This window comes from Ptychodera flava, chromosome 12, assembly GCF_041260155.1.
Source record: "Ptychodera flava strain L36383 chromosome 12, AS_Pfla_20210202, whole genome shotgun sequence".
NCBI lineage: Eukaryota > Metazoa > Hemichordata > Enteropneusta > Ptychoderidae > Ptychodera > Ptychodera flava.
This window is the reverse complement of record NC_091939.1, coordinates 25,427,141-25,453,884: the sequence shown is the minus strand read 5'-3', so window position 1 is coordinate 25,453,884 and position 26,744 is coordinate 25,427,141. Positions and strand designations below refer to the sequence as shown.

Sequence of the window (26,744 nt, the reverse complement as noted above, 5' to 3'; positions counted from 1 at the left end):
GATTTGCAATTTACGGGCTTTGAATGGAAATACATCTAATCCATTTTAATGCAGCACCTTATCTTATGGCGAATTTTGCCCGCAATGAAGCATGGTGAAATTGTCGTTTATTTCTGAAGGGACGGTCTTAGAGAATGCGAAACGAATTAGAGATGATCATTGCTTAAATGGCGCAATCTTAGAAATGCAGTTCATTCACACTTGAGCATGTGCCAAAAATGCCTCTGCCAAAGTTAAGGTTCCAAGACAAGATATTGACCTTTTTAAACTAACAATTCTCTAGTTATTAATAAGCTAAGTACCCCTGTAAATTATATAGTTTCGGAAAGCCTAGATATAGAGCAACATTTTGGTTACAATAGTGTCACCATTGCTTACATAACTATCACGTGACAGGTAATTTGCATAACCTTTCAAAAATCGGTTTCCCATATGTCTTGTTTCGATGCTTTGAGATATGTGGCTGAAATTTATGTTAGTGCAAGCTGTTCCAAGGATCTTCCAAAGACTGTCTCAAATTTTTTTAACTTTCTTAAACAATTTTTATGCCAGAAAAACTTCAAGAGGGGTGAATTTAACCCTAGTTGATTTCTTTAAAATTGTGCTAAGATAAAACTAAGCAAGATATAAAAAATCTGAGACATGCTTTTGAAGAGCGTTGTAACAGCTTGCATTCCAGCAAGTTTAAGTCAGATATTTTTAAGTATCGAGAAAAAACAGGTAAAACCGATTTTTGAAAGGTTATGCAAATTACCTGTCACGTGGTCGTCATGTAAGCAATGGTGACACTGTGGTTACCAGAATGTTCCGCTATATATCGAGACTTTTACAGAATACATAATTTACGGGGGTTCTGAGCTTTTTAACCACCAGAGAATTGTTAGATTAAAGAGGTCAATTTCTTGTCTTGGAACCTTAAGGTGCAATACACTGCAGGGACAGACATTCGAATTCTCAAACTTTTTTGGTGTACCACTCGTTGGGTTTCGAAGTTCACGGAGTAATAAAGCTGTAATCGGTTTATTTTTGTGAAATTCGAAACCTCAACTTTTCCCGAACGAGTTAACTAAGAGTTTGCGACCATTTTGAATTTTAATTGTCTGCCAGTGTTAAGTTAACGCACTTTGTGATCATGTGCCAAAAATATCTAATACACCGAGAACCCGGGATCAGATTTCTCACACGAGTTGGGCACAGAACTTTCAGTCAGGAAAGCCAATGAGATCAACCCCAATTTATTGTCTTGTTTGGAAGCTTCTGATGGGATTCAAATTACATCGTGGCTTTCTACCGACGACACGGAACATCGTGTCTCTATCTTCTTCACTGCTTCCTAGAAAGATCACCCTTTATTCACAAACGTGTGATTAGCATTTGCATTGCCAGTGGAAATAGTCCAGTATAATGCTATTTTTGTTCTATTACATCCACAAAACCCATGGTATGTTGTGTCCCAACGATGTGTATATTTCAAATTATATCGTTTGGTTACGAAACGTTAGGGATTTACACCGGTTCAACATTCTCACAATTGCAGTACGCTATAACAACCCTCAAAAACACGACTGACTGTAATATCTTCCACTTCCAAATTGTGAAGTTGCGCTGAAAAACAGTTAATTTAGTAAAATGTAGCAAACAATGAATAAAAATTCTTGACAATTTACACGTTTTATAATAATTTTGACGAAACTTGAAAAGGAACGTTCGTTAGAGGTTTCATATAAAAATTCCTAAATCGCAAGAGCAACGGTATCGAAAAGGAAGGACCAAATTTGATATGTTTGACGGTTAAACATTATATTTTGCTTTCAATATCTTCGTCTTTTCTTCGATTATGTGAAGAAACAGATCGATATGTTTTCGGTGAGTTTGGCAGGTCAGCACGCATATCCTCAGGCGATATTTCCCTCTGACGGTCACGGTCGATAGGAAGACTCGGCCATCTTCCAATATCATACTCTGAAGTTCTCTGTTGAACTTGTCGGTCCGCTCGTCATCGCCCGTGTCGTAGAAGAAGACCACGACACTAAGTTGAGGGTAGGGTTTGGCGACAAATCCGTCATAGGCTACAAGAAAAAATGGAAAGTAAAGTGTGTGACACAATAAAAAGGAACCGAGATCTCCTGTTTCTCTCATCTATATCGATACGAACAGCAATTCCGTCTGCAAACTAACACACGTGTGTGAATTGGCAGTGGTTGAGGGCGCAAGGCAGATTCCTGCAGATTCGTACTGTCTTCTGACAGAATGCACGGGCAATAAAATCAAATGACACGTTCGTTCTATACAGCACTATGATGACAGTCTGTGTAGATGGGGACATATTCTCTGCCCATCGATTGGAATCAAGTGGACTCACTTTGAAGCCTGTAAAGTAATAGGCCAAACCCGGAATTCGAATCGACCACGGTACAAACAAAGCCATGTGCGCAAACGCGCACAGACGTACGTGTATTTCCATACGCGTTCAGTACACATGTGGGTTTGTTTGTACCGGCATCACGTGATTATTTGGGCGTTCTGAGTATGTAGAACGGCGTACGCATCGCGTCCTTTTTATTCCGGAGTAGAACCATCGACATTCCACTTTCTTCTTGAATTCTTAATTTTTCTCATGGAGTTAGTACTGGTAGTATCTCCCCATAAATACTGGTAATAACTGCCCATAGAGTTAGCATTGGTAGTAACTGCCCATAGAGTTAGCACTGGTAGTAACTGCCCATAGAGTTAGCACTGATAGTAACTCCCCACTGAGTTAGCACTGATAGTAACTCTTCATAGAGTTAGCATTGGTAGTAACTGCCCATAGAGTTATTACTGGTAGTAACTCCCCATAGAGTTGGCATTGGCAGTACTCCCAATAGAGTTAGCACTAGTAGCTAATGAGCTAATGCTGCAGCACTCTATCGAGACAAACTACAATTTTACAGTATCTAGGCCACATCAAGCTTGAATATAATAAATAGCAATTGGAGAAAAGAGGCATGTCATCTATCCTTGCCGATGGAACATGAGAACCAGAAATGCACAGTTTTGGGCGCACTTTGTCTTCGCCCCCCCCCAAAAAAAACACCCAAATCAATGGTAGAATCTGTAGAACTTCTGGTAGAACTTCTCTTATGATAACATCCTTCATGCCCAGAAACTTCAAGGCTTTCCTTAAACAGTTGTGTGTCATCTCTGTCAGGTACACAACGATCCTGAATGTAATTACACAGAGATGAGATAGTAAATACAAGGGGGAATAGGCCTGATCGGTTAATGACATCAGAGAATATGTATACAATACTAAATACTCAATAGGGAGTGCATTCGATGCCCTGTAAGAATTTTCCCACACTGCGTTTCATCGTTGCTGTACCGTCAGTTTCAAAATATTTCAGTGTTCGCTAGCAGAGTACTTAATGCGGTAAGACTTTTGAAGAAGGTCTTGTTATTGGCCATTTCACTTCGTTTTTACGTTAGTAGCAACAGTAAAAATTCATCGAATGGGCTCGTGGGATCTTGATTGAACAAAATGTCAAAAATGTCGATCGTGCCGGTTCAAAATATAATAAAATATGACATTTCAGACAATATTTGTTCAGAGATCATGGCGCCGCCCTGACCATCAGTCACCAAATTTTAAAACAGACTTTTTGTCACTTTACTTACTGGACAGTTCAAAATGGGAATTTAAAGGCAAACAGACAAATAAAACACAGAACACTTATTAGTCGAAGCAATTGTTCCAGCTATGTTACCCTTCCTATGGCCAATCGACAGAATACAGAGTTGAAGGTTTCTCAAAATGAATGAAAGAATGAATGAAAGAATGAATGAATGAATGAATGAATGAATGAATGAATGAATGAATGAATGAATGAATGGATGAATGAATGAATGAATGAATGAATGAATGAATGAATGAATGAATGAATGAATGAATGAATGAATGAATGAATGAATAAAATTACCTTTCATAATCTCTTGGTCTAATATCCATACTGTCCCTGGCCGTTGCTAAGGCGATCAAGGTCGAGGCTGAGCCACCAGATGATAAGTTCCCCGCATGCGTGGTGGGATAACCTACGAGACCAGCTGCCCAGGCGATTAGCTTGTTTTCAAGCCGAACAGCCTCTGGGCCGCCGTAGAATACACCTGTGCTCACAAATTACAAGTGCGGTATTTATTGCTCATCTTATTTGAAAAAAATAGGCCTGGCTATGAATTAACACCTGAAAACACGACAACTATAGTTGATTACCAAACCAAAAAAATATGAAGTCACGTTCACAACGTGATACCATTTGAATGGAATCCAAAGGCATATTACCTACTTTTCCCCCTACATTTTCCCTTCTTCTTTAGCATGTCACCCAGTATATAATCATATATGAACTGTCATAACCAAATGGAAATGGGAACCAAACAACAATTTTGGCGATATAAAACTACCTGAGATCACACTTCCTTATTTGGAAGTGCCAACAATGCCTTTAAGAGTTACAATTTACTTCCAAAAATATCTACCTGCGTACTTGTTCGTGATCGCTGTCAAAAAGTCTCCAATCGCTGAGGAGAAAATGCTGCTTCCTGGAACGAACGCAAATGAACGGCCAAGTCCTTCCTTCGTGCCACTGTTCAGTACAGTGTTTTCATAGAGATTAAATATCTCATCTGGTAAGGAAAACATTGAGAATGAATTGCGGTAAATTTTAAAGAAGTCACATTAAAGAAGTAATTTTTAACAGTTTAAAGCTACTCCTGAAAGTTTTGGTTCTGTTTTGTCTATTACATGGAGGTTGAAAGTGCTCTCGTAGGTCCAGGGTATAGTCTCGCTGTCTCGTATTCTTAGCAGGTTACATCACAAGATTCCATGTGCATAGTGCGAATCACAAGGTCATTAAATGAAATCATATTACAAATAAAGAAACCATGTTCCTGCTGTTGCTCAACCGTGACCAATTCGACCTCTTGGCTAAACCTCTCGAAACAGTACATAAAGAGTATTTACTGGACACAACGTACAAAGCGTTCATCAAATTCAACTGAGAGTGATTGCATATTTCGCCAAATATGCCGAAATATCTTATCGAATTTTTAGGTGACGCATTTTCTTTTCTTTCACAACTCAGAGGCGTCTGTGAATGCACCCTTCGATTTGTGGCTTATTACGATTACAAGATGAGTACTTGATAAAGGGACAGGAGAACGTAAATCACGACACTGTAAAAGCGAAAAGGGAACAATGTCACGGTCAAAGATGTCCGAGTATCAGAGGCGGCCGACAAAGCTGTCTGTATGAAGAGAAAGTGTGTTTTTGTTGGTTGACAGAGAGAAAAAGTTTTGTCACAAAAGCAAGCGGGTAAGGGCAGGTGTGGCAAATTTTTGTAGTTGGCGAGCAGGGAAACTATTAGTCTTTCGGTTGGACTGAGGGACAACTTTCATGCATGCCTTTTGGGATGGGTCACCATATTTTGCGCAACTATTAGAAGGCAAAATGCGGCTGATATAGTGCTTCGTCCTAAAATATCAAATCACAATACATGGGAGTAGGGGAGTGTATTGGGCAAATTATTAACATTTTCCGATATAAAACAAGCTATATCTATACATTTACAAATGTTTGATGATTCATGTAAATGTACTTTGCTTGAAGTGGCAGGTAAAAAGTGCGTGTGTGTACAAAAAATTGATATTTGGATTCAATTGATACTGTTGATTCACTATACATGGTAGTCTATGAGAACAATACGTACTAATATTTCAATACAAAATTAGCAATATCTATACATTTATAGACGTTTGATAACTGACATCTCAATGTACTTAATTGAAATAGGATAGTTACAGCTCGTATGTGTACAAAATATTTGATTTTAGAATTTCACCGAAAATGTTTATCCACTATAAATGGAAGTCTATGATAAAACTCTGAATAATTTTTTCCACTGAAAAACTTGCTCTACTAGTGCGTATATAGACGTTGGATAATGGGCATTATTATACTTGTTTAGACTACAGCGGTTACAAGTGGATGTGAGAGCAAGACGTTTGGAATTTCACTGAAATATAGAATCACTATATATGGTAGTCTATGTGGAAACTAATATACTTTTCCAATACAAAACTAAGTAAATCTGTGTATTTATATGTACTCTTAATTATTGATATGGTTGTACTTGATTAGACTAGAGTAGTTACAAGTGGATGTGTACGTGTGCAAGAAATTTGATTTTGGAATTTCACCGAAATGTAGATTCACTACATTGTTGTCTATGAGAAAACTATGAATATTTTTTCTACAACTATGAATATTTTTTCTACGTAACAAAACTAACCATCTGTGCTTTTATAGGTGTATGACAAGTTATACAAATGTACTTGATTCAAATAGGGTGTTTGAAAGTTCAGACGTGGACATCAATTGTGACACTGGAATTTCACGTAAAAGTATTATTTAACTTTTTACATGATGACTGTCTACAGGTAACAGTGACTGTTGAATATTTTTCCTGACAAAACTTGCTATATCTTTAAATGTAAGTAACAGGAATTGTTCATTGCCCTCACTGAGCCCGAATTACAAGAAGATACGCCTCAAAGTTGCCTAGGCAAGATGTTCATGTGACAGATAATCATACTTTTATTCAGAATGAAATCATGCAGCGAATCATTTTTATTTCCCGAAATATTTTTGAACACTGAATCTTCTTTTTGATGGGTTGGATACTTATGCAATAATGTGACCCCGCTCTGTGCTGTTTGAAAAATACATATCCCCTTTTGCAGTTTTCAAATTTAAGGTGACATCCCCCGGGATTTGCCGGCCCACCCGGCCATAATAACTGAACACTCCCTTAATGTTAATGGTCTTCGAACCGATAAAATCATGAAATTTGCCCACATTTCGTCTGTCATCGTTTGATTTAAGGGCGAAAAAATTTGCTGGCCGAATAATGTCACGGATTGTGATTTCGCCAATTTGCATTTCTGGGCAAAAATGTTTGGCCGATAAAGACACCCGCTGAATTAAACCTTAATTAAGAAATACAGTGCTAAGAATACACATTCAATATCGAAATTTGGTTCGATTTTAATGTAAATGGTCATGTACGTCGATGGCATAATGAAATCTGCCCAATTTTCCGTACGATTGTTTGATTTGAGGGTGAAATATGGTTGGACCTAGTCTAAATGAATACCGTCACGAATTGCAGGTCAAATCTGCAGAGCGTAGATCAAATCGGACGAAGGAAATTACAATCTGAAAAGTGATGATACCATCTTCGGCAACGCTCAGTTCAGTTCAGTTTATTTCGGAAGAAATATAAACGTAAATTCACTCAAAAGACACATGGAAAATTAAGATAGAGAAATTGGTACAATTGCTAAATTTATGTTCTATAATTTAGCAGGTATTCCTAGCGGGGACCACTGGCACAATATAGCTCTTCTGAATAAGTCGAGTTGGGCGCCTAATATTCATACTATATAGATTACATAAGGTGTACATCTGCGGATATGGACAGAAAAATCTATAGCAATAGTTGCAAACTATATTTCAAATCAGGTACAGATCAAAATATATTACGGGGGGAAACAAATGATATGAGACAGATCAGAAAACAACAGACAACGTTACCAAAAAACCACACGACTTCTGGGGGAAAGTAGTATCAACAGGCAAGTAACCAGTCTTTTAAATGACGTTTGACGTTTTCACATGACTTTTTATAGAATCTGGAAGTTTATTCCATAGCATATTTCAAATTGTGTTGCCTCAAAGTAAGATTAACTTTAGGAATACAGAGGTATCTACTCACCGAAAGTGCTACCGTCATCTGCAATTGAATCGCGAAGTATAAGTGACGCGAACTTTTCGCATGGTTTGACATAAATTTTAGCGTCCAAACTCTCCAAGCTGAGTAAGAATTTTTCAGCCGACTCCGCTGCTTTCTGCATTAGTATCTTCCTCTCTTCAGGACCAGACTCCAGACACTTGGCCCGTTTCTCAAGCTGGTCAACTTTCGCCAGGAGGTCCATGTTCCAGGATGCCTTGGAACGAATCAAGTAAATGGATAACCACTTTACCAACAAACAAGACTGGTCCAATAATGTATTTGTTATGGAAAATACGATCAATTTTAAAGTGTTTATAAAACTCTGTATCTGTTGCAGATGTGAACGAGTACAATAGTCTCCATAGGACAATTCAGTCAATCCGAGTCAGTTTTCGAGAAACTCTTCGAAAAACTTTCTGCATTATGATTACTTGTCTGCTATAGTTTGACCTAGATTTCTTTTCGCGTTTCTTGTCTTTTATGTATTTTGTTATTTATGTACGTACGATCTCCATGGAAAGAGGTGTTGCACCTATGGAGTTATCAAATTTATTTAAAAACAAATAAATAAATAAATAAATAAATCATTCCTCGGCTGTTCACAAATAAATAAAAAAATAAATAAATCATTCCTCGGCTGTTCATCCAGTTTGGTTTGTATGCATTGGTTTGTTGATAATTCCCTTCATAATTTTACTCTTTAGGCAATTTCCCCGATACCTACGGTCAGAGGTCTTTATTCCTTTTTGAGCTCCGTTTTTTTTTTTTATCGTTCCCACTTGAGTCCGCCTGAATTTTGCATCCTTATGAAATTTATTTTTTAGAGTTGTTCACTGCCCTTTCCTGGAATATGTTGCTTCATTTTACTTGTGACAGAAATGGTGTTTTGTTAATTTTCACGATTACCACATAATAGCAACCAGTTCACTTGTCTTTAGTTCAATATCAAAACAGAGTGTAGCATTATTTCAAACCCAGTTATATTGAGTCGCTATACCTCGTATTCGACTTAGGACACAGGCTGACCTTGAGCAGCCGCTGACTACATCGTGTTTAGGGCCATATTATTATGGTGCGTAACGCATGCCAAAATTAACATCCGATTTCTCGCACCCATGGCCGAATTTTTCCTCTGGTCATCCACATTCGGCTTGGCGATATCTGAACCCACTCACTGAATCTTTGAAAGTGGTTAGCGATTTCTTATCCCACTTACTGAATCCTTCATGTGGTCAGTGATTTCTGAACCCACTCACTGAATCCTTCAACTAGTTAGCGATTTCTGAACCCTATGGAAATCCGGTCACGACATGCGACATGCGACCTGCGACTTCAAAACTGCGACCTGCGTCCTGCGAGTTTGAAACATGCGACCTGCGACTTCGGCACTTAGACCTAGGTGTAACCTGCGACTTCACAACAGCGACCTTCGTCCTGCATGTTTGTCAAACTGCGACCTGCGACTTCACAACTGCGACATGCGACAACAACTCGTAACGTTTCATGGTGTTTTCACGCAAGACGCCTTCAATCTAATACTGAGGTATTAAATCGGAGGCGTCTTGCGTGAACTTTAATCCTTTGAGCGCCAAAGTTTATTTGTCCCCTTTATATAATAAACCCCAGTCAATTTTTCTCCAATTTTTGAAAAAAATTTTGGAAAAACCTGTAGCCAATGAAATTTGATGTCGATTTGGTCCAAAATTATCAACAAATTACAGAAAAAACATACAATTGGTAAAATTTTGCACCAAATTTTGGTGGGAGAAAATTACAGCGCTCAAAGGGTAAAACGTTGAAAGGATATTTAACGCACAACATCGTTCAATTGATAAGCCATTGCTTTCGCTTTGGTAAATCGTTCACCAAGTCTGGCAAAACTCAATTCATTTACACACCAGTTCACTCATTTTCATCTGGAGAGAGAATTTTATGACGGAAATATTGACAGTCCGTGTCAATGCATGGAAATAATATGCTACGTGATAGGCATTTATATGTTGATATTATAATTTCAAATTATTTTAGATATTCTTCGTCTGCCTTACCTCGCTTCTTTCCTTATGTTATCGACAAACCTTTTGATTTTCAGATATCTCTGGTATTTATCCTCATTTCACTGTGGTATAACCATCTAGCTGTCTGTTTAATTCATCAGTTGTCCCCCCTGTATCATAACTGCGTCAGTGTCATTGCAAACATTAGAATTTTCAGTTATTGTCGTTCATTTTCTAACATTTCCAGTTTTGTTCCAATTCTCCAGTGATTGATCATCGGAAGTTGCCATCTTTTCATCTAATTTAATTTTTACTTTTTCGTCAAAAAATCGAATTGATCCAACTTTTGTTCAGTTGGAAAAATAAAAATATTCTTACTGGTTTACTTCTGACTACATTTGTCTATACAAATAACATATGCAAAGTAAAGCAGTTAAAATAATACTGATATTGACAGAAGTACAAACATATTTGCTAACCATGAATAGCCAGTGACCGACTTTCTTTATATATAACGCGAGTTAAAACTGAAAAACAGGACATCATGAAACCCTCCTACAATCCCATTTCAGTTTTTAAGTCTAATATATACATACTATAATATGTACATATTATTTTTTGTGTGTGTATGTAATATTATAGATCATATGGGCAGAAAAGTTCCAGAAACTAACTCTGATGTAGACGTTTAAAACCCTGTTGCTATTGCATTATTTCAGATCAGTTTGCCTTTCGTAAGAAGGAAAATAAATTTGTGCTCTTCGTTTGTGGAATTCTCTACCGTCACACCTTCGTGCACTTCTATCGCTGGTTGAATTCTTGGACTGTAAAAATAATCAATCTATCTTTCTTTTTGCTTTGTATTTACCGCCTGTCAACTACATAGTAGACTCATACGTGGAATATGTTAATTTACTGGGAGACTTGTATAATACATATACACCTGTCGGCCACGTGATCTTCTTGGGAGACTTTAATGCAAGTCTAGCAGGACCACGTCGACAAGTAAATCCTGTCACAACGAGAGAGTATTCTCTTCAGCAGTTTGCCGATTCTTGCAACCTTCAACCAGTCAACCTATTTAACGTTTGCAATGGTCCAGTTGAAACTTTTTGTTCCTCAGATGGCTTGCATCGATCGACAATTGACTATATATTGATTCCAGAGAGTATAGCTGACAATGTTACCAAGTGTCAAGTACTAGATGATGATGCATTGAACTTATCAGATCACTACCCAGTTGTGTGCAATTTAAAACTCTCCGTCGCTACTTTCCATTTGTTGCCTGATCGATCACGCTTAGCGTGGTCTAAAGTTAACGATGGTGTCATCAGGCAAACATACAGTCACTCACTCTCCCACAAACTAAAGTTGCTTTCTCTTGACAGAAAACCATTAGTTTGTCCAGCCGAAATTGAACAAGTCACGAATTCCCTTATTAATGTTCTACGTGAAACCGCCTGTGAACATATTCCATCATCTCGTTTCAAACCTTTCTTAAAACCATATTGGTCAGAACTTAAAGATTTTCATCGTAAAACATGGGAATGCCGCAAGAAGTGGATTGAAGCTGGTATACCCAGAGGACACCTGCATGATACGTATCGTCTTTACAAGGAATCAAAACGAGTATTCAGAAACCAGCTACGTAAAAAACAAAGGGAAGAGGAAAGGAAACAGTATGATTTCGTTGAAACTGCAATGGAATTTGACCAAGGAAGTTTTTGGCGATATATAAACACTCGACGGAAAAACAAAGGTGATACCTTTCATGTTCTTAAGGTAGATAATGTGAAAATTTGTGATCCTTACAAAGTAGCTGACGCGTTTGCTAAAGTCTTCCAACAACTGTACGAGCCATTTGAAGGTAACACTTTCTCTAGCATTTTTAAATTAACAATCGACAACAACATTAACTTACTAGTTACCGAGAGTTATTTGAATCGGGAACAGATTGTGTCTACTCCTTTCACTAACGAAGAAATCTCGTGTGCCGTAAGGAAATTAAAACGAAAAAAAGCTGGTGGTCCAAATTCAATCACTTATGAGCATATTATATTTGGTGGGCCAGTTCTCATCAATTGTCTTACGCATTTATTTAATGCAATGGTTGATGTAGAGTATTCTCCATATGCCTTTAAATCAGCATACCTAGTACCAGTATTTAAAGGTGGCAACAAAGACAAATTCAATGTTAACAACTATAGAGGTATCTCTTTACTGCCATCCCTACAAAAACTCTTCGAACTGTGTATTTTTCAACGCCTACAGCCATGGCTATCCAGTTTTCACATCCCTCATCCGCTCCAAGCGGGATATCAACCAGGGCAAAGCAACGTCACAACGGCTTTCGGCATCCAAGAGACTATCAACTATCACATTGAACGTCGTAATAAAGTCTTCATGTGCAGCTTAGATATACACAAAGCCTTTGACACAATTTGGTGGAATGGACTTTTTACAGAACTTTATAGACTGGGCATAAATTCAAAACTTTGGAGGTTCCTACGCACGATGTTCCACGGCCAAAATTGCCGAATCGCCATTGGCAGATATACTTCGAAAGATGTTCCTATATTTCAGGGAATCAGACAGGGAAGTGTACTTTCTACAGTACTCTTCCTTGTTTATATTAACGATTTATTTAACGAACTAGAATCTAATGAAATTGGCTGCTTTGTTGGATCATCGTTTGCTGGTGCACCCGCACTAGCAGATGACATATCAATTCTTGCACCTACCCTGTCTAGCTGTCAAAAACATGTAGATTGTGTCAGTGAATTCTGCTCACTATGGAGACTAAAACTTTCCACAAGCAAATGCAGCTTAATTGTTTTTGGAGAATCGAACGTTGAGCGCAAATCTAGGCAAACCCATTCAACCTTACTCCTGAACAATACAGCAGTCACCGAAACGGACTCCATTACAATCGTTGGCATGAAATTGACCAGCTCTTTATCTTCAATGGAGAGAACTGTTACTGCCTGTAAAAAAGCTAGAGCCATCATCAACTCTCTTCGTAGCTCGGGTATCGGCCCAAACGGTCTCAACCCTATTATCAGCGCAGATGTTTGGAAAAGGATGTGTATTCCGGCAGTTTTTCATACCTGTGAACTTTGGACCATCTCCGACACAGAACTTCTAATGCTTGAAAGATGTCAACGTTATGCAGCAAAGTTGATACAAGGTTTGCCCACGAGAACTTCGTCAGACATTGCTCTAAGCACGCTTGGTTTATATTCCATTGAAGCATATTTAGATCTATGCAAATTAAGATTCTTTGGCACTCTTTGTCGATTGCATAGTACCCTAATATGCAAGAAAGTTTTCTTAATTCGTCTTTGTGAATTCAAAATTTCTGCCGTTCAAAAACAAAAGGGCTTCATTCCCGATATTGTAAGAATTTTCTCAAAATATGATTTGCTTTGTTTTTTAGATGAATTCTACATTTCCGGCTTCTTTCCATCCAAAGAGATATGGAAATCTATTATTAAGGAAGCTGTTTACCAGAGAGAAAATGACCTTTGGAGAGCTAGGCTTGAACAGAGACAAGACCTTGAATTCTTTCATGCTATTCACGCCAAACTTGAACCACTTTCGTTATATGTTTTTGCTAAAACGTTCTATGAGTACAAAGATATTGTGTTACAAATACTGAGAGTCATTATTGAAACACACCAATAATCTCTTAGTGCATATTGCTACTACTTGTCCCTTGACAGCGATCCACAGAAACTACTTTTGGTCAAAACTTATTGACAACACCAGTGTAGAGTTTACAGTCCATTTATACAATTTGACTGATAAGGACCTTGTTTCAGTTATGCTTGGTAACACTAATATTATTCGCTTATTCCAATTGAGTGAAAGAGAAATTCTTCTCCACGCTGCTACGGAACTATTTCAATCTTGTCTAGTATAGAGCTTCCAGGTACTTTGTTTCAAGTGCTAATTTCCTTATTTATTTATTATTAATTTAATTTTTCTCTTTCTGTAAACGTTTTTGTTGATGTAACTCTTCTCATTGAGGAGGAATAAAGGAACAACAACAACAACAACATGCGGTCAGTGATTTCTGAACCCACTCACTGAATCCTTCAACTAGTTAGCGATTTCTGAACCCTATGGAAATCCGGTCACGACATGCGACATGCGACCTGCGACTTCAAAACTGCGACCTGCGTCCTGCGAGTTTGAAACATGCGACCTGCGACTTCGGCACTTAGACCTAGGTGTAACCTGCGACTTCACAACAGCGACCTGCGTCCTGCATGTTTGTCAAACTGCGACCTGCGACTTCACAACTGCGACATGCAAAAATTTTGGGAAAAACCTGTAGCCAATGAAATGTGATGTCGATTTGGTCCAAAATTATCAACAAATTACAGAAAAAACATACAATTGGTAAAATTTTGCACCAAATTTTGGTGGGAGAAAATTACAGCGCTCAAAGGGTAAAACGTTGAAAGGAAATTTAACGCACAACATCGTTCAATTGATAAGCCATTGCTTTCGCTTTGGTAAATCGTTCACCAAGTCTGGCAAAACTCAATTCATTTACACACCAGTTCACTCATTTTCATCTGGAGAGAGAATTTTATGACGGAAATATTGATAGTCCGTGTCAATGCATGGAAAATAATATGCTACGTGATAGGCATTTATATGTTGATATTATAATTTCAAATTATTTTAGATATTCTTCGTCTGCCTTACCTCGCTTCTTTCCTTATGTTATCGACAAACCTTTTGATTTTCAGATATCTCTGGTATTTATCCTCATTTCACTGTGGTATAACCATCTAGCTGTCTGTTTAATTCATCAGTTGTCCCCCCTGTATCATAACTGCGTCAGTGTCATTGCAAACATTAGAATTTTCAGTTATTGTCGTTCATTTTCTAACATTTCCAGTTTTGTTCCAATTCTCCAGTGATTGATCATCGGAAGTTGCCATCTTTTCGTCTAATTTCATTTTTACTTTTTCGTCAAAAAATCGAATTGATCCAACTTTTGTTCAGTTGGAAAAATAAAAATATTCCTACTCGTTTACTTCTGACTACATTTGTCTACACAAATAACATATGCAAAGTAAAGCAGTTAAAATAATACTGATATTGACAGAAGTACAAACATATTTGCTAACCATGAATAGCCAGTGACCTACTTTCTTTATATACAACGCGAGTTAAAACTGTAAAACAGGACATCATTAAACCCTCCTACAATCCTATTTTCAGTGTTTAAGCCTAATATCTACATACTATAATATGCACATATTATTTTTTGTGTGTATATAATATTTTAGATCATGTGGGCAGAAAAGTTCCAGAAACTAACTCTGATGTAGACGTTTAAAACCCTATTGCTATTGCATTATTTCAGATCAGTTTGCCTTTCGTAAGAAGGAAAATAAATTTGTGCTCTTCGTTTGTGGAATTCTCTACCGTCACACCTTCGTGCACTTCTATCGCTGGTTGAATTCTTTCGCTGGCCGATTTTTGCGTAGGCCAGCGGTGCGAAAATTATGCTTTGTTCGCGAGAATGCGGTAAACCGGCTGTTTTAATACAGTGCAATGGTGTCCCTCGTGTTTTTCGGGCTCGTGTTCAGAGCAATGGTGCGAACAAATCAAGAATGTGTCGCACTTTGACAAACACGCAGGACGCAGGTCGCTGTTGTGAAGTCGCAGGTTACACCTTGGTCTAAATACCGAAGTCGCAGGTCGTATGTTTCAAACTCGAAGGGCGCAGGTCACAGTTTTGAAGTCGCAGGTCGCATGTCGCATGTCGTGACCGGATTTCCATAGAACCCACTCACTGACATTCAAGTGGTTAATACCGATTTCTGAACCCACTCGCTGAATCCTTCAACTAGTTAGCGATTTCTGAACCCACTGACCGAATCCTTCAAGTTGTTAGCGATTGCTGAACCAACTCACCTAGCCCTGCGTACAGGTCTGTGTGTTCCCACAGTGGTGATACGGACAGCGGATTAGCAAGTTGGCAATGTTTTCGAAGCAATTATAGTGGTGTATGCACAAGTTGGAGAGGAGATATGGACTTGTCGGTAATGTATAAAGCAGTCAGACGGTGTGGAGTTGAACTTTATTTGAAATATCACAGTCAAAATTAATAAAATCAATAAGGTAAACCGTTGCACAAAAAAACTCTCCCTCCCACCCCAGGGGACTTATTTCTTCCCCTGTGGTGTTCCCGGCGTTATACGGCCCCCTGTTCCCGGCGTTATACGGCCTCCAGCACAGGAGGCCGTATAACGCCGGGAACACACAGACCTGTACGCAGGGCTACAACTCACTGAATTAATTACTCGCCTTCATTCCGCTAGGCACCCCAGCAGAATTGATAATTTTTCTATATACATGTATCATAATCCGGTCACTCAAAAAGAGACCCGTCAAATTCCCTCACGGATTCTTAAGGTGACTGACCATTACGCTAGGGACCTTTATCAGAGCTTTGAAGATGTGACCCGGAAATGAATCATTTAAGTATGGCCGATCGCGACCCGTTTGTCAGAACGCAAGTTACAGCAAATCTCAGCCGTCTATTACACGACCTTGACTCCATAGATTCATCAAATGTTGTGGTTGTGATAGATTTTGCTGGGTTTGAAAAAAAAATAAAAAATAGCGACAATTGTCACTGAAGCTGCTATAGACATGAATGGTCTGGAAGAGGTACACAGTATACATGTATAATACCAGATACCAAGTACATTTTGTACAAAGGTCTTATCCTATGGCAACATAACCTTTTTAGTGTGGCTCATATTACAAATATTGGCAGAAAATAGTCCGCTGTGTCAGAAATTACCTAAAATGTGGCTCGAGTTACGTTTGCTTTGAAATCATATTAAAAATAATTTGAAAAGATACAGCTAAGGGGTGGACTATTTGATATGCAGGGGGTCTGGAAGATTTTCTCATGCATTATATTCTTTCCACATGCTCTGCGGGATATATATTTTTTCAACCTTTCAAAGTTTTTCACGTCAAACCATCTGCAGTCGAATTTTTTTTCATTAATGTCTGCCGGGAACTTTTTTTCAAAATCATCGATGCATCCAGACCGCCCCCAGGATATCAAATAGTCCACCCCGAATGTGCCTTTAATTCGTAATTAATCCCTGCACTTGGCCGGGCCCATGCTGGAAAATTTAATTAATGTTATCACCACTATCAAGTTGAATGAAAACAGGAGTATAAAATTGCACGTGGGTACATCACGATATCTGAAATTATGCCTGATGCAAATTTTATTGTCGGAAAAGTTGCAAAAATTGGTCCCACACCAAAAAATTTACCTCAGAATTGTTTTCTTGATCAAATTTTTAGAACAAATTGATACCAAACATGAACCTTCACAATTCGTTCACAATTTATCCTGGGTTGGTTTAGGTCATTTAAGATCACAGACTGAGAAAATGCCTCAAAAATACAAATTTGAGGGTTTCCCCAAAACTTTGAGCAAAAGATTTGTCTCATAACATGCCTAGGGATTTTTATACAAAATTGCAAAGTTATCAGACGAGTAGTTTTTGAGAACAAGTTAAATTGACCACTTCATAAGCGCAGAATTTATAGCCCGTGAACCAGTGCGATAAAGTTGAAACACCAAGAAAAGACTAGACCGTCTTTCTTCCTCCGAGCAGTGCTTATCAGCCGTTGCCTTTCTCATTGAATAAATGGACACATGAACAAAGGCATACCCCCTAAGATAATGTTGAATTGTAAAACAGCTCAGCGTGGGGCAAATATTATTCAGTCCTGTTTATAAAGTTACTTGGAATTTTAATAGCTTTACAGCTAACTGGCAACTTCAGTCAATTTTACAAAATTATCACTAAACACGTTTCTTAAGCTGATATACAGATTTTACATAACATTGACCTTGTAATTTGGAGAGAAAAGTGAAGGTCGTGCTTGGCCTTGGGTAATAAAGGTCAGCAAAACAGCTAATTTAAGCATGCACTCACAGTCGCCATTCTAAAGGAAGCAACTTGGCGTAACCCTCCCTATTTTCAAAATAAAACCGTTTTGAGATTGGTCTCACCAAACCTGAACTGTAGCTACGCACTGAAAACCCATCAACATCCGGTCGAGGTCGGGTTGGCCTTGATATGCTACACAAAAAATGCCTTCCAGATGATTAGAGAGACTTACAAACTAAAAATTCAAAAAGAAGTTTGACAGAATGCAAGTACAGATTACACTGAATTTAAATCGTGACCCAGTATTATCAACCGGATGAAAGAATGACAATAAAGTCAAAGCAGCCGAGGTCATGGAGAACACGTGACAGCGCCTTACCTGACTATTTCACCTGACTACCAGGTACATTGACTAGTTAAGAAATATGGTAAAGGAAGCCTTGGGCTTGTGAATACTGTTAGACAAACGAAGCTAATTTCTGCATTGCAAAACGACTTGCCTTACCTGACGACGCAGTTTTCAGTGACACGATCGCACGATATACACGAAGTGCATGACCTAACTATATCGAATCACCATGATATGACCTATAGTTGACCTAACTATTTGATATGCACTGTTATCTCAATACACTATTCGCATGACCTACAAAAGCGGCCTTCCTGATATTTGTTCCCCTCATCAGCACTATTGCACCAGGAATATTATAAATGAGCCTAAAATGTTTGAATCAATAATGTCCATGACCAGATGTTTGCAAAATGTGTCCTCGACTACCGAGTAGTTTCAAAGATAGCATAAAGTCATGTGTCCTCTTAGTTAATTACAATAATTAGTTTATAATTAGTGACGATTTGATAATCACACTTTATCATGAAAGTACCTCGGATGTTCAATATTTAGTGCTGTCAGCTTTGGTGCATGATCTTATTACGATAATTTGTATAAAACATTCAAAAATATTCAAATTAAGTCCTTATCAATATCGAGCACCTATCAAACAATCAGCAGAAATTAACATTTACTTAATGCAAATCTGACATTTGATCAAATACATATTTGTCACGACCACTTAATTACTTAATTTCATTACATGTGCAAATAAGCTCATTATTAGTATAAACCAGACCAATCTAAGGTTCAGCGTAATTGAGCCTAATTATGACCAATGTACATCTGTATTTACAGCAAAGTCAGTGCACTCATTTTAGATGTAAGGCTTTATTACAGAGCTTCGCAAAGTATGTAAATGAGTCCACAATCATGTCTATGCAACACCTATACTAAACTTTCAGCATATCTCAAGTGTATGGAACACCGGTCACGACATGCGACATGCGAGTTTTTTAAACTGCGATCTGCGGTTAGGGTTAGTGTTAGCCTAAGGGTTAGGGGTTAGGGGTATGGGTAGGGTTAGGGGTAGGGTTAGGGGCTAGGGTTAGGGTTAGGGTTAGGTCGCAGATCACAGTTTAAAGACGCAGGTAACCCTACCCCTAACCCTAACACTAACCCTAACCACAGATCGCAGTTTAAAAAACTCGCATGTCGCATGTCGTGACCGGTGTTCCATACACTTGAGATATGCTGAAAGTTTAGTATAGGTGTTGCATAGACTGATTGTGGACTCATTTACATATTTTTTGAAGCTCTGTAATAAAGCCTTACATCTAAAATGAGTGCACTGACTTTGCTGTAAATACAGATGTACATTGGTCATAATTAGGCTCAATTACGCTGAACCTTAGATTGGTCTGGTTTATACTAATAATGAGCTTATTTGCACATGTAATGAAATTAAGTAATTAAGTGGTCGTGACAAATATGTATTTGATCAAACGTCAGATTTGCATTAAGTAAATGTTAATTTCTGCTGATTGTTTGATAGGTGCTCGATATTGATAAGGACTTAATTTGAATATTTTTGAATAATTTAAAAAAATCGGATGTCACATGTCGCGACCGGTCTTCCATACAAGTGTGACAAAAGCATCTCTGAAGTCCCATGGATTCAATACGCCAAGTTTCGTTAACATATGCAAAAGGGTAAAAATGAGCCTGCGACCCTCATATAATATTAACCGTTACTAAAGCTAAGTATAACAATTATCTGCGCTCATACATTCAATGAAGAAGAAATTTTGGCGAATAATCGGTCGATCATTTCTCGGTACCGTTATAACGATTTTGCCGCCTCAGTGAGTCGTAATGTCTCAGACCTCTCGACCATATTTTCAACATGGCGGACTTCTACAACTAAACACACACATAATTACAGAAGTCAAAGAATGGTTTAAGATTATACAGCAATTTCATACCAGAAATGTCTAAAAAGATAAAAAAGATGCATTAGTTTTAGCTAGTTTCACAAACAAACTGTTTTTGCCATGAAAGGATTACATTTGCGTTAAACGTATTGATGAGATCAATTTCTTAAAATGTTGCTATGGTGAGAGGTCTACAGTTACCCACTATGCATTTCAATTTGGACCCTGAGCACAAGACATGCTATTTAAGGTAACGAGAATTACTCACGTGGTTTATCATGGATAGCAAAGCTTTGTAAAACAACACGTTTATCACAGGGTTCTCCAATGTTCTTCCACCTAATTGCTATGATCCTTACAACTGGTATGTCGATAATATCAAAATCGTCTTTTCGACGTCTAATACATCAAATATAGACATTTAAGAAGACAAAGGATCTAAAAGACGACTTGAAAACGATCATCATTTTCAAAGATTATATCATATGAATTTGCAATCCTATATAGCACAATTCTACACGTTAAAACAACGCTTGAGGGATATCATCCAGCAAGCTTACCTTTTCAAACTTGGTCCACAGAACAGAAATAAGACATTCTAAAATTTGGAATCTGTTGAATATGACCAGGTCTGAGAAAGCAGTCGGGAGACGAAGTCGCCTAATACTATAGATGACTATTTTATTACTGGATTAATAATAGACTGTGGTTACACACAATGAAGCATAAAACTTGGGTGAGAGACCGTGCATAGAGTCCTGTGACATGAAGTATATCTGTTGAGGATAGAAATATCTCTGATTAGGGAAAGTGAGGTTTCCAATTGATAACGCACTTTTGGTGGGAAAGATGTCTAGGAGTCACGAGAAAGCACATGATGGATTAGACATATTGTCTTAGCAGATGGAATCTCTGGTTGGTAAAATAAAGCGATAGGAAAAGGTGCCTCAAAGCTTAAATCTTAGAAGTAGTGCTATCTGAGTATCTATAGTGAGACACTATACTAATAATGACGTAATACAAGAATATGATTCCTAAGAGAATCATCACTGAACAATAATGTATATGGATTCCTACAGGTGCCCCTTTACTTGCCTACGCTGTATTTAGTTTTATGATCATACGAAGCAGAAATGTCTAGAATTCAGGTAAACAAATTAACATCTTGTGAAATTTTATGTAATTTTGAAATTGAGAAGTGTTAAAACATTATCACTATTCATGTAACTTAATAAAATAAAACGCCAATGTCAGTACACTGAGAAAACCGACCGTATGGAGGCTCGCTGCAAAACTCGTGTTACGTTTTCAGTGAAAAGGGCAGGCAAATTTACAGACCATAATTTTTTCTGACATGTGTAGCATTTTCTTCAATAATCTTGATAGCTAGATCGATATGCTCCCTATGGGTTCTAAAATTCAGTACACAGATTCTCAGGCAGAATTTCCCCTTGATCGACACGGATGACATGCTGACTCTGCCGTCCTCCGTTATACGATTCTGCAGATCCTCGTTGAACTGATTCCTGTTCTTGTCATTCTTGGTGTCATAGTAGAACACCACTACGGAAAGGACCGGGGCGACGTCTACCATGAACCCTTCCAGTACTATAACGAGAAAGTAAACGACGGACTAGCACTAATATTGCACATTTTGAGTGTATGTATGTATGTATGTATGTATGTATGTATGTATGTATGTATGTATGTATGTATGTATGTATGTATGTATGTATGTATGTATGTATGTATGTATGTGTGCGTGTAAACTCAGTCACATCCGCATTAAATTACCATATGTATAAGCGTGTGTATATTTATGTAAAAGTTTTTTGCTTATTTGTCCATCAATTTGCACTTTCTGTAAATTATTCTATTAGCACTAACACAAAGAGCAATTCGATGCACACACAAATATATAGATATTTATTTATTTATTTATTTATTTATTTACTTATTTATTCATTTATTTCTTTATTTCTTTATTTATTTATTTTCATGTTACTAGCAATACCACGGCCACTGGAGATGAGACAGAAAAAATTGACAGTAAAATCCATACCTGCTCATAGTAAAGTTGTACTGAAGTGATAATGACATGACATGGGTGTTAAATGTTGTTACAAATCACTCCTATGGTGTTTGCAAGCATCGTGAACTTTTTCTTACCTATAATTTTCTGATGAAAATATTTAGCCAGGAAAATCTTCTCCTCCAAACAGGCAGCAAAGGCTTTGACACCGAACACCTTCAGAGGTAACCACAGCTGGAGCCCTCTGTAGTAAAACAAATAACCTTGAATGCTTTGCTGGCGTTTACAAGAAATGTTGCTCCACTATAACATGGCAGACTACTGCATAGAGATGTTATTGTGGACTAATTTTACGTGCAATGCATAGAAGATCGTTGCATCCTATGTGATGAGCCAATCATAAAAGTGAGCTTCTCTGAGGATATTCCAAAGTGAAGATGTTTCATCTTATATTCAACCTGTTACAATATGACCCGAGTCACTAGAAGGTGTTTAATTTATGTCACTCTATCAAAAAAGTCAAATTAATCGTCAAATCCAGACATTTTAATAATACGGAACCCCTTTTACCATTTTGCTATGAATCTATTACTGTGCATACGTGCCTTCTAACATTATTTCAAAAAATATTGTAACATGTCTCAGTTAATATTTTAGCAAATGTTATACAAAGAATTATGGAGAAATTCAACATCAGAGATAAACTGGTTCAAGGCTATACCAGACAAAAGTAGCTACAGATTCATAGTGTTTGACATTGTACAATCTATACCCGTCTATCACAGAAGAAATTCTACGCAAGTCACTTTGTTTTGCGAAACAATACACCGTAATATCCGATGAGAATATCAACGTCGTAATGAACGCCAGAAATCGCTTCTACGAGACAATAAAGATTATGTTCGACGTCACAATGGGAGTTATGACGGAGCGGAAGTATGTGACCTGGTAGGTCTCTACATCCTAAACATCCTTGCACAAAAATACGACAAAAACCAAATCGGTCTATACAGAGACGACGGTCTCGCTGTCTTCAAAAATATCTCCAGGTAAAAGGCAGAGAGAATAAAGAAAGACATTTCATCACTTTTCCGCGTTATTGGACTGAAAATAACTATCGAGACGAACTTAAAAGTATTTAACTACTTGGATCTAACATTGAACCTCTCGGATGGAAAGTACTCTCCATACAGAAAGCCGAACGACCTACCAGTATAATATTCACACACAGTCCAACCATCCCCCTGTGATCACAAAAAACCTACCGTCCGCGATCAGCAAGCGTATATAGGCGCTCTCAGGCGATGAACATATCTTCAACAAAAGTAGCACCCATCTACAACAACGCGCTAAAGGCCAGTGGCTACGACGAAGAGATAAAATACACAAAGGAAAATGAATTTAAAGGCCAGGCAGGAAGGAAGCGACAACGTAACATCATCTGGTTCAATCCACCGTTCAGCAAAAGTGTTGAGACAAACATCGGAAAAATATTTCTCCGCCTCATCGAGAAACACTTTCCCAAAGAATTCAAGCTCCACAAAATCTTCAACAAGAACACTGTCAAGGTCAGCTATAGCTGTATGGGAAACATGGCATATGTAATAAAATCACACAACAAGCAGATCTCCAGCGAAAACCGTGCTGAGCCTAATAAAGGTGAGTGTCACTGTCGGGCCAGAAATACATGCCCGCTTGGAGGTGAATGCCAAACTAAGAATATTATATACAATGCCAAGGTATCGACAAACGACGGTAGCAGCAAAAATTACATCGGCCTCACAGAAAACCCTTTCAAAACCCGCTTCTACAACCACCTACACTCGTTCACCAACGAAAAGCGCAAAACCAGTACAGAACTTTCCAAGCACATATGGAATCCGAAGAACAAAAATATGCAACACTCAACCAGCTGGTCTGTTTTTTGCCATGCTGCAGCTTACTCTAATGCAACAAAGAGATGTAACCTTTGCCTGAAAGAGAAACTGTTCATCATCAATGCTGAGAAGCCTAACCTGCTAAATAAGCGATCGGAGCTCATCTCGAAGTGTCGCCATGATAACAGATACCTACTGTCCAACTACCATGCCCCTCCTCTCAGAATAGAACCATCCAGCACACCATGTGGAAACACGGATAACGGAGTCAGAAACACGCACAACCACGCGCGGAGCAACAGAAGCAAAGCAACTGAAACATTCGAAGATAAGATAAGTTAGCCATTCACTGATATATATATAATATATATATATATATATATATATATCATATATATATATATATATATATATATATATATATATATATATATATATATATATAGATAGATAGATAGATAGATAGATAGATAGATAGATAGATAGATAGATAGATAGATAGATAGATAGATAGTAATTTTTAGCAAATGTCACCAATATATATACCTATCTACATACAACTAGAAAACAGGTAACTCTGAATAGCAAACAAGTCCTTTTCTCTACTTTTTTCTACTAGTCCTCTACTTTCAATTTTTCCCGTAAATTGCTATGCTATACAGGTATTGAACACTGTTTTACACCGTGAAGATTTCCGAACTTTATAGGTTAGTGTTATATATATATATATATATATATATATATATATATATATATATATATATATATATATATATATATATATATATATATATATGTGTGTGTGTGTGTGTGTGTGTGTGTGTGTATACAGATATCCTTGTGGATAATTACAGTGCTTAGTGCTAAAACTACAGCATTAGAAATAATAACACAAATTACTTAAAGTAAATCATTATCTGTATTATATCTATTGCATCTAGGAGTCTGGAGATGGCTAAGTGAATGAAACTTTAAGTAAAAGACACAATGACTTTGTACATGAAGTATATATATAAGTATATATATATATATATATATATATATATATATATATATATATATATATATATATATCACCTTTCAGGTCTTGTACATTCAAAGGATATTTGGAAGAGTGAAAACTCTTCACTCTTCGCTGTATTCGATAGGGATGTGATGTTTGTTTCAGTTTCTGATGGTGTCACATTGGAGCGAAAGAGTTTCAGTCCATCTTTGACCAATATCATGCCACAGCCGTTTGGAAGAAAAAGACCTGTAAGAGAAATTCAGATATCTTGTAAAAATGATCACGGTCAACAGGAACTGATGTGGGACGGTCTGGTTGACATATCCTGGTAAGGTGTATGAATTTTCGACAGTTGAACTTGAAGTTTATAACGTCACAGTACCAAGCGAACTGTGCATGTGTGCTGGTTATTAAACCCTTATCCGAAACATTTAACGAATCGGTTTTGTCCTCAACTCAAAACATCGTTAGGGCATGACCGCAGATGTTCAACTTCATGTTATTTGGACATTGTGAGGAGACTCGATGTAAAAGGGCAAAGCATCATGAAAAATACCGTTGTTGATTTCCAACGAAACTCCGTAGCAGTGTTTTAACTCGAAGAAGGTACGATATTTGATGACCGCATGTAAGTCAATATTTGTAAAAATAAACACCGATACTGCTCTGCTCTGATACTAACCCAGCGGTGAATGCAAAATTGGGTGATTACTGAAAATAATATGGTCAGTAATTACACATTTGGAAATACAACGATACATTGGGTCAGTAATTACACATTTGGAAATACAACAACACATTGGGTCAGCTAAGTGAAATCAATTGGGCTAATACAAAATTTTAAATAGAAAGAACCATCAATCCTTTTTAGGGTGTATGGAAGAACCCACACTCAACACTTTGTAGCATTGAAAAGTCATTGATGAACACTGCTGAAACAGAGACTTTCAGTGCTCCCCTAAATTCATTTTTAAATATTTCATTAATTAGAACATTTACAATCACCATGAAATCTACCACCTCAATCACCACAATTACAACCACCACCATTATCACCACTCAAGAAAAAGACCTGTAAGAGAAATTCAGATATCTTGTAAAAATGATCACGGTTAACAGGAACTGATGTGGGACGGTCTGGTTGACATATCCTGGTAAGGTGTATGAATTTTCGACAGTTGAACTTGAAGTTTATAACGTCACAGCACCACCATCACCACTCAAGAAAAAGACCTGTAAGAGAAATTCAGATATCTTGTACCACCACCATCATCATCATCATCCCCATCACCTTTATGTGCAGCCATGGAAACTGAATCAGCTTTCTCCATGCCCTTAAAGAGATGTTTGACGTCATCGACCAAGACAAAAAATCCCCCATATATTGCATCAATGTGAAGCCATAGGTTGTGTTGCTCCACCACATCGGCGATTCGCTCTAACGGATCCACGGAGCCATGTATAGCTGTACCCGCACTTGCAGCTACCAGGAATGGCCGCAGACCTCGCTGCGGACGTTAAAAGTTAAAAGAAGAGGAGAAGATACGCTAAAATGAAATATGCTGATAACACATTTTTCATGTTTTCGCCATAAATTATGTAATCAAAGCAAGCGTCGTTATATCTATCCGCTGTGAGGAAGTAGAGCGTTGACAAGTGACAATTTAGCATGTTTTAGTGAGCAGAATAGTCGCTGAAATTAAACAAAAATAACCGACATAATATTGAACGATGGCGACTTTGTCCCTATAATACTGTATTTGTCTTTCAGGGTATGATATTCTCAAAA

The 26,744-nt window shown here is 37.7% G+C and overlaps 2 protein-coding genes across 3 annotated transcripts in view; both read right to left on the bottom strand.

The window, feature by feature from the left end:
* Positions 1-1,955: 1,955 nt before the first annotated feature.
* LOC139146204 (aromatic-L-amino-acid decarboxylase-like) lies at positions 1,956-18,349 on the bottom strand. The gene is made up of 6 exons (XM_070717612.1): positions 18,281-18,349; positions 7,812-8,043; positions 4,516-4,662; positions 3,960-4,143; positions 3,077-3,203; positions 1,956-2,069 (listed from the first exon to the last, which is right to left on the bottom strand). Exons 2-6 carry the CDS (start codon positions 8,029-8,031, stop codon positions 1,956-1,958), a joined length of 792 nt encoding a protein of 263 aa, XP_070573713.1. The 5' UTR covers positions 8,032-8,043; positions 18,281-18,349.
* Positions 18,350-20,699: 2,350 nt separating this feature from the next.
* LOC139145500 (tryptophan decarboxylase-like) overlaps positions 20,700-26,744 on the bottom strand; it is a 42,143-nt gene continuing 36,098 nt past the window's right edge. For both annotated transcript variants that reach the window (XM_070716721.1, XM_070716719.1), the window contains exons 6-9: positions 26,247-26,463; positions 25,027-25,201; positions 22,210-22,316; positions 20,700-21,648 (exon numbers count right to left, since the gene is read on the bottom strand). In XM_070716721.1, the coding sequence (XP_070572822.1) occupies positions 21,371-21,648; positions 22,210-22,316; positions 25,027-25,201; positions 26,247-26,463 (777 nt within the window). In that variant the 3' untranslated portion in view covers positions 20,700-21,370. The remainder of the gene's footprint in view (positions 21,649-22,209; positions 22,317-25,026; positions 25,202-26,246; positions 26,464-26,744) is intronic.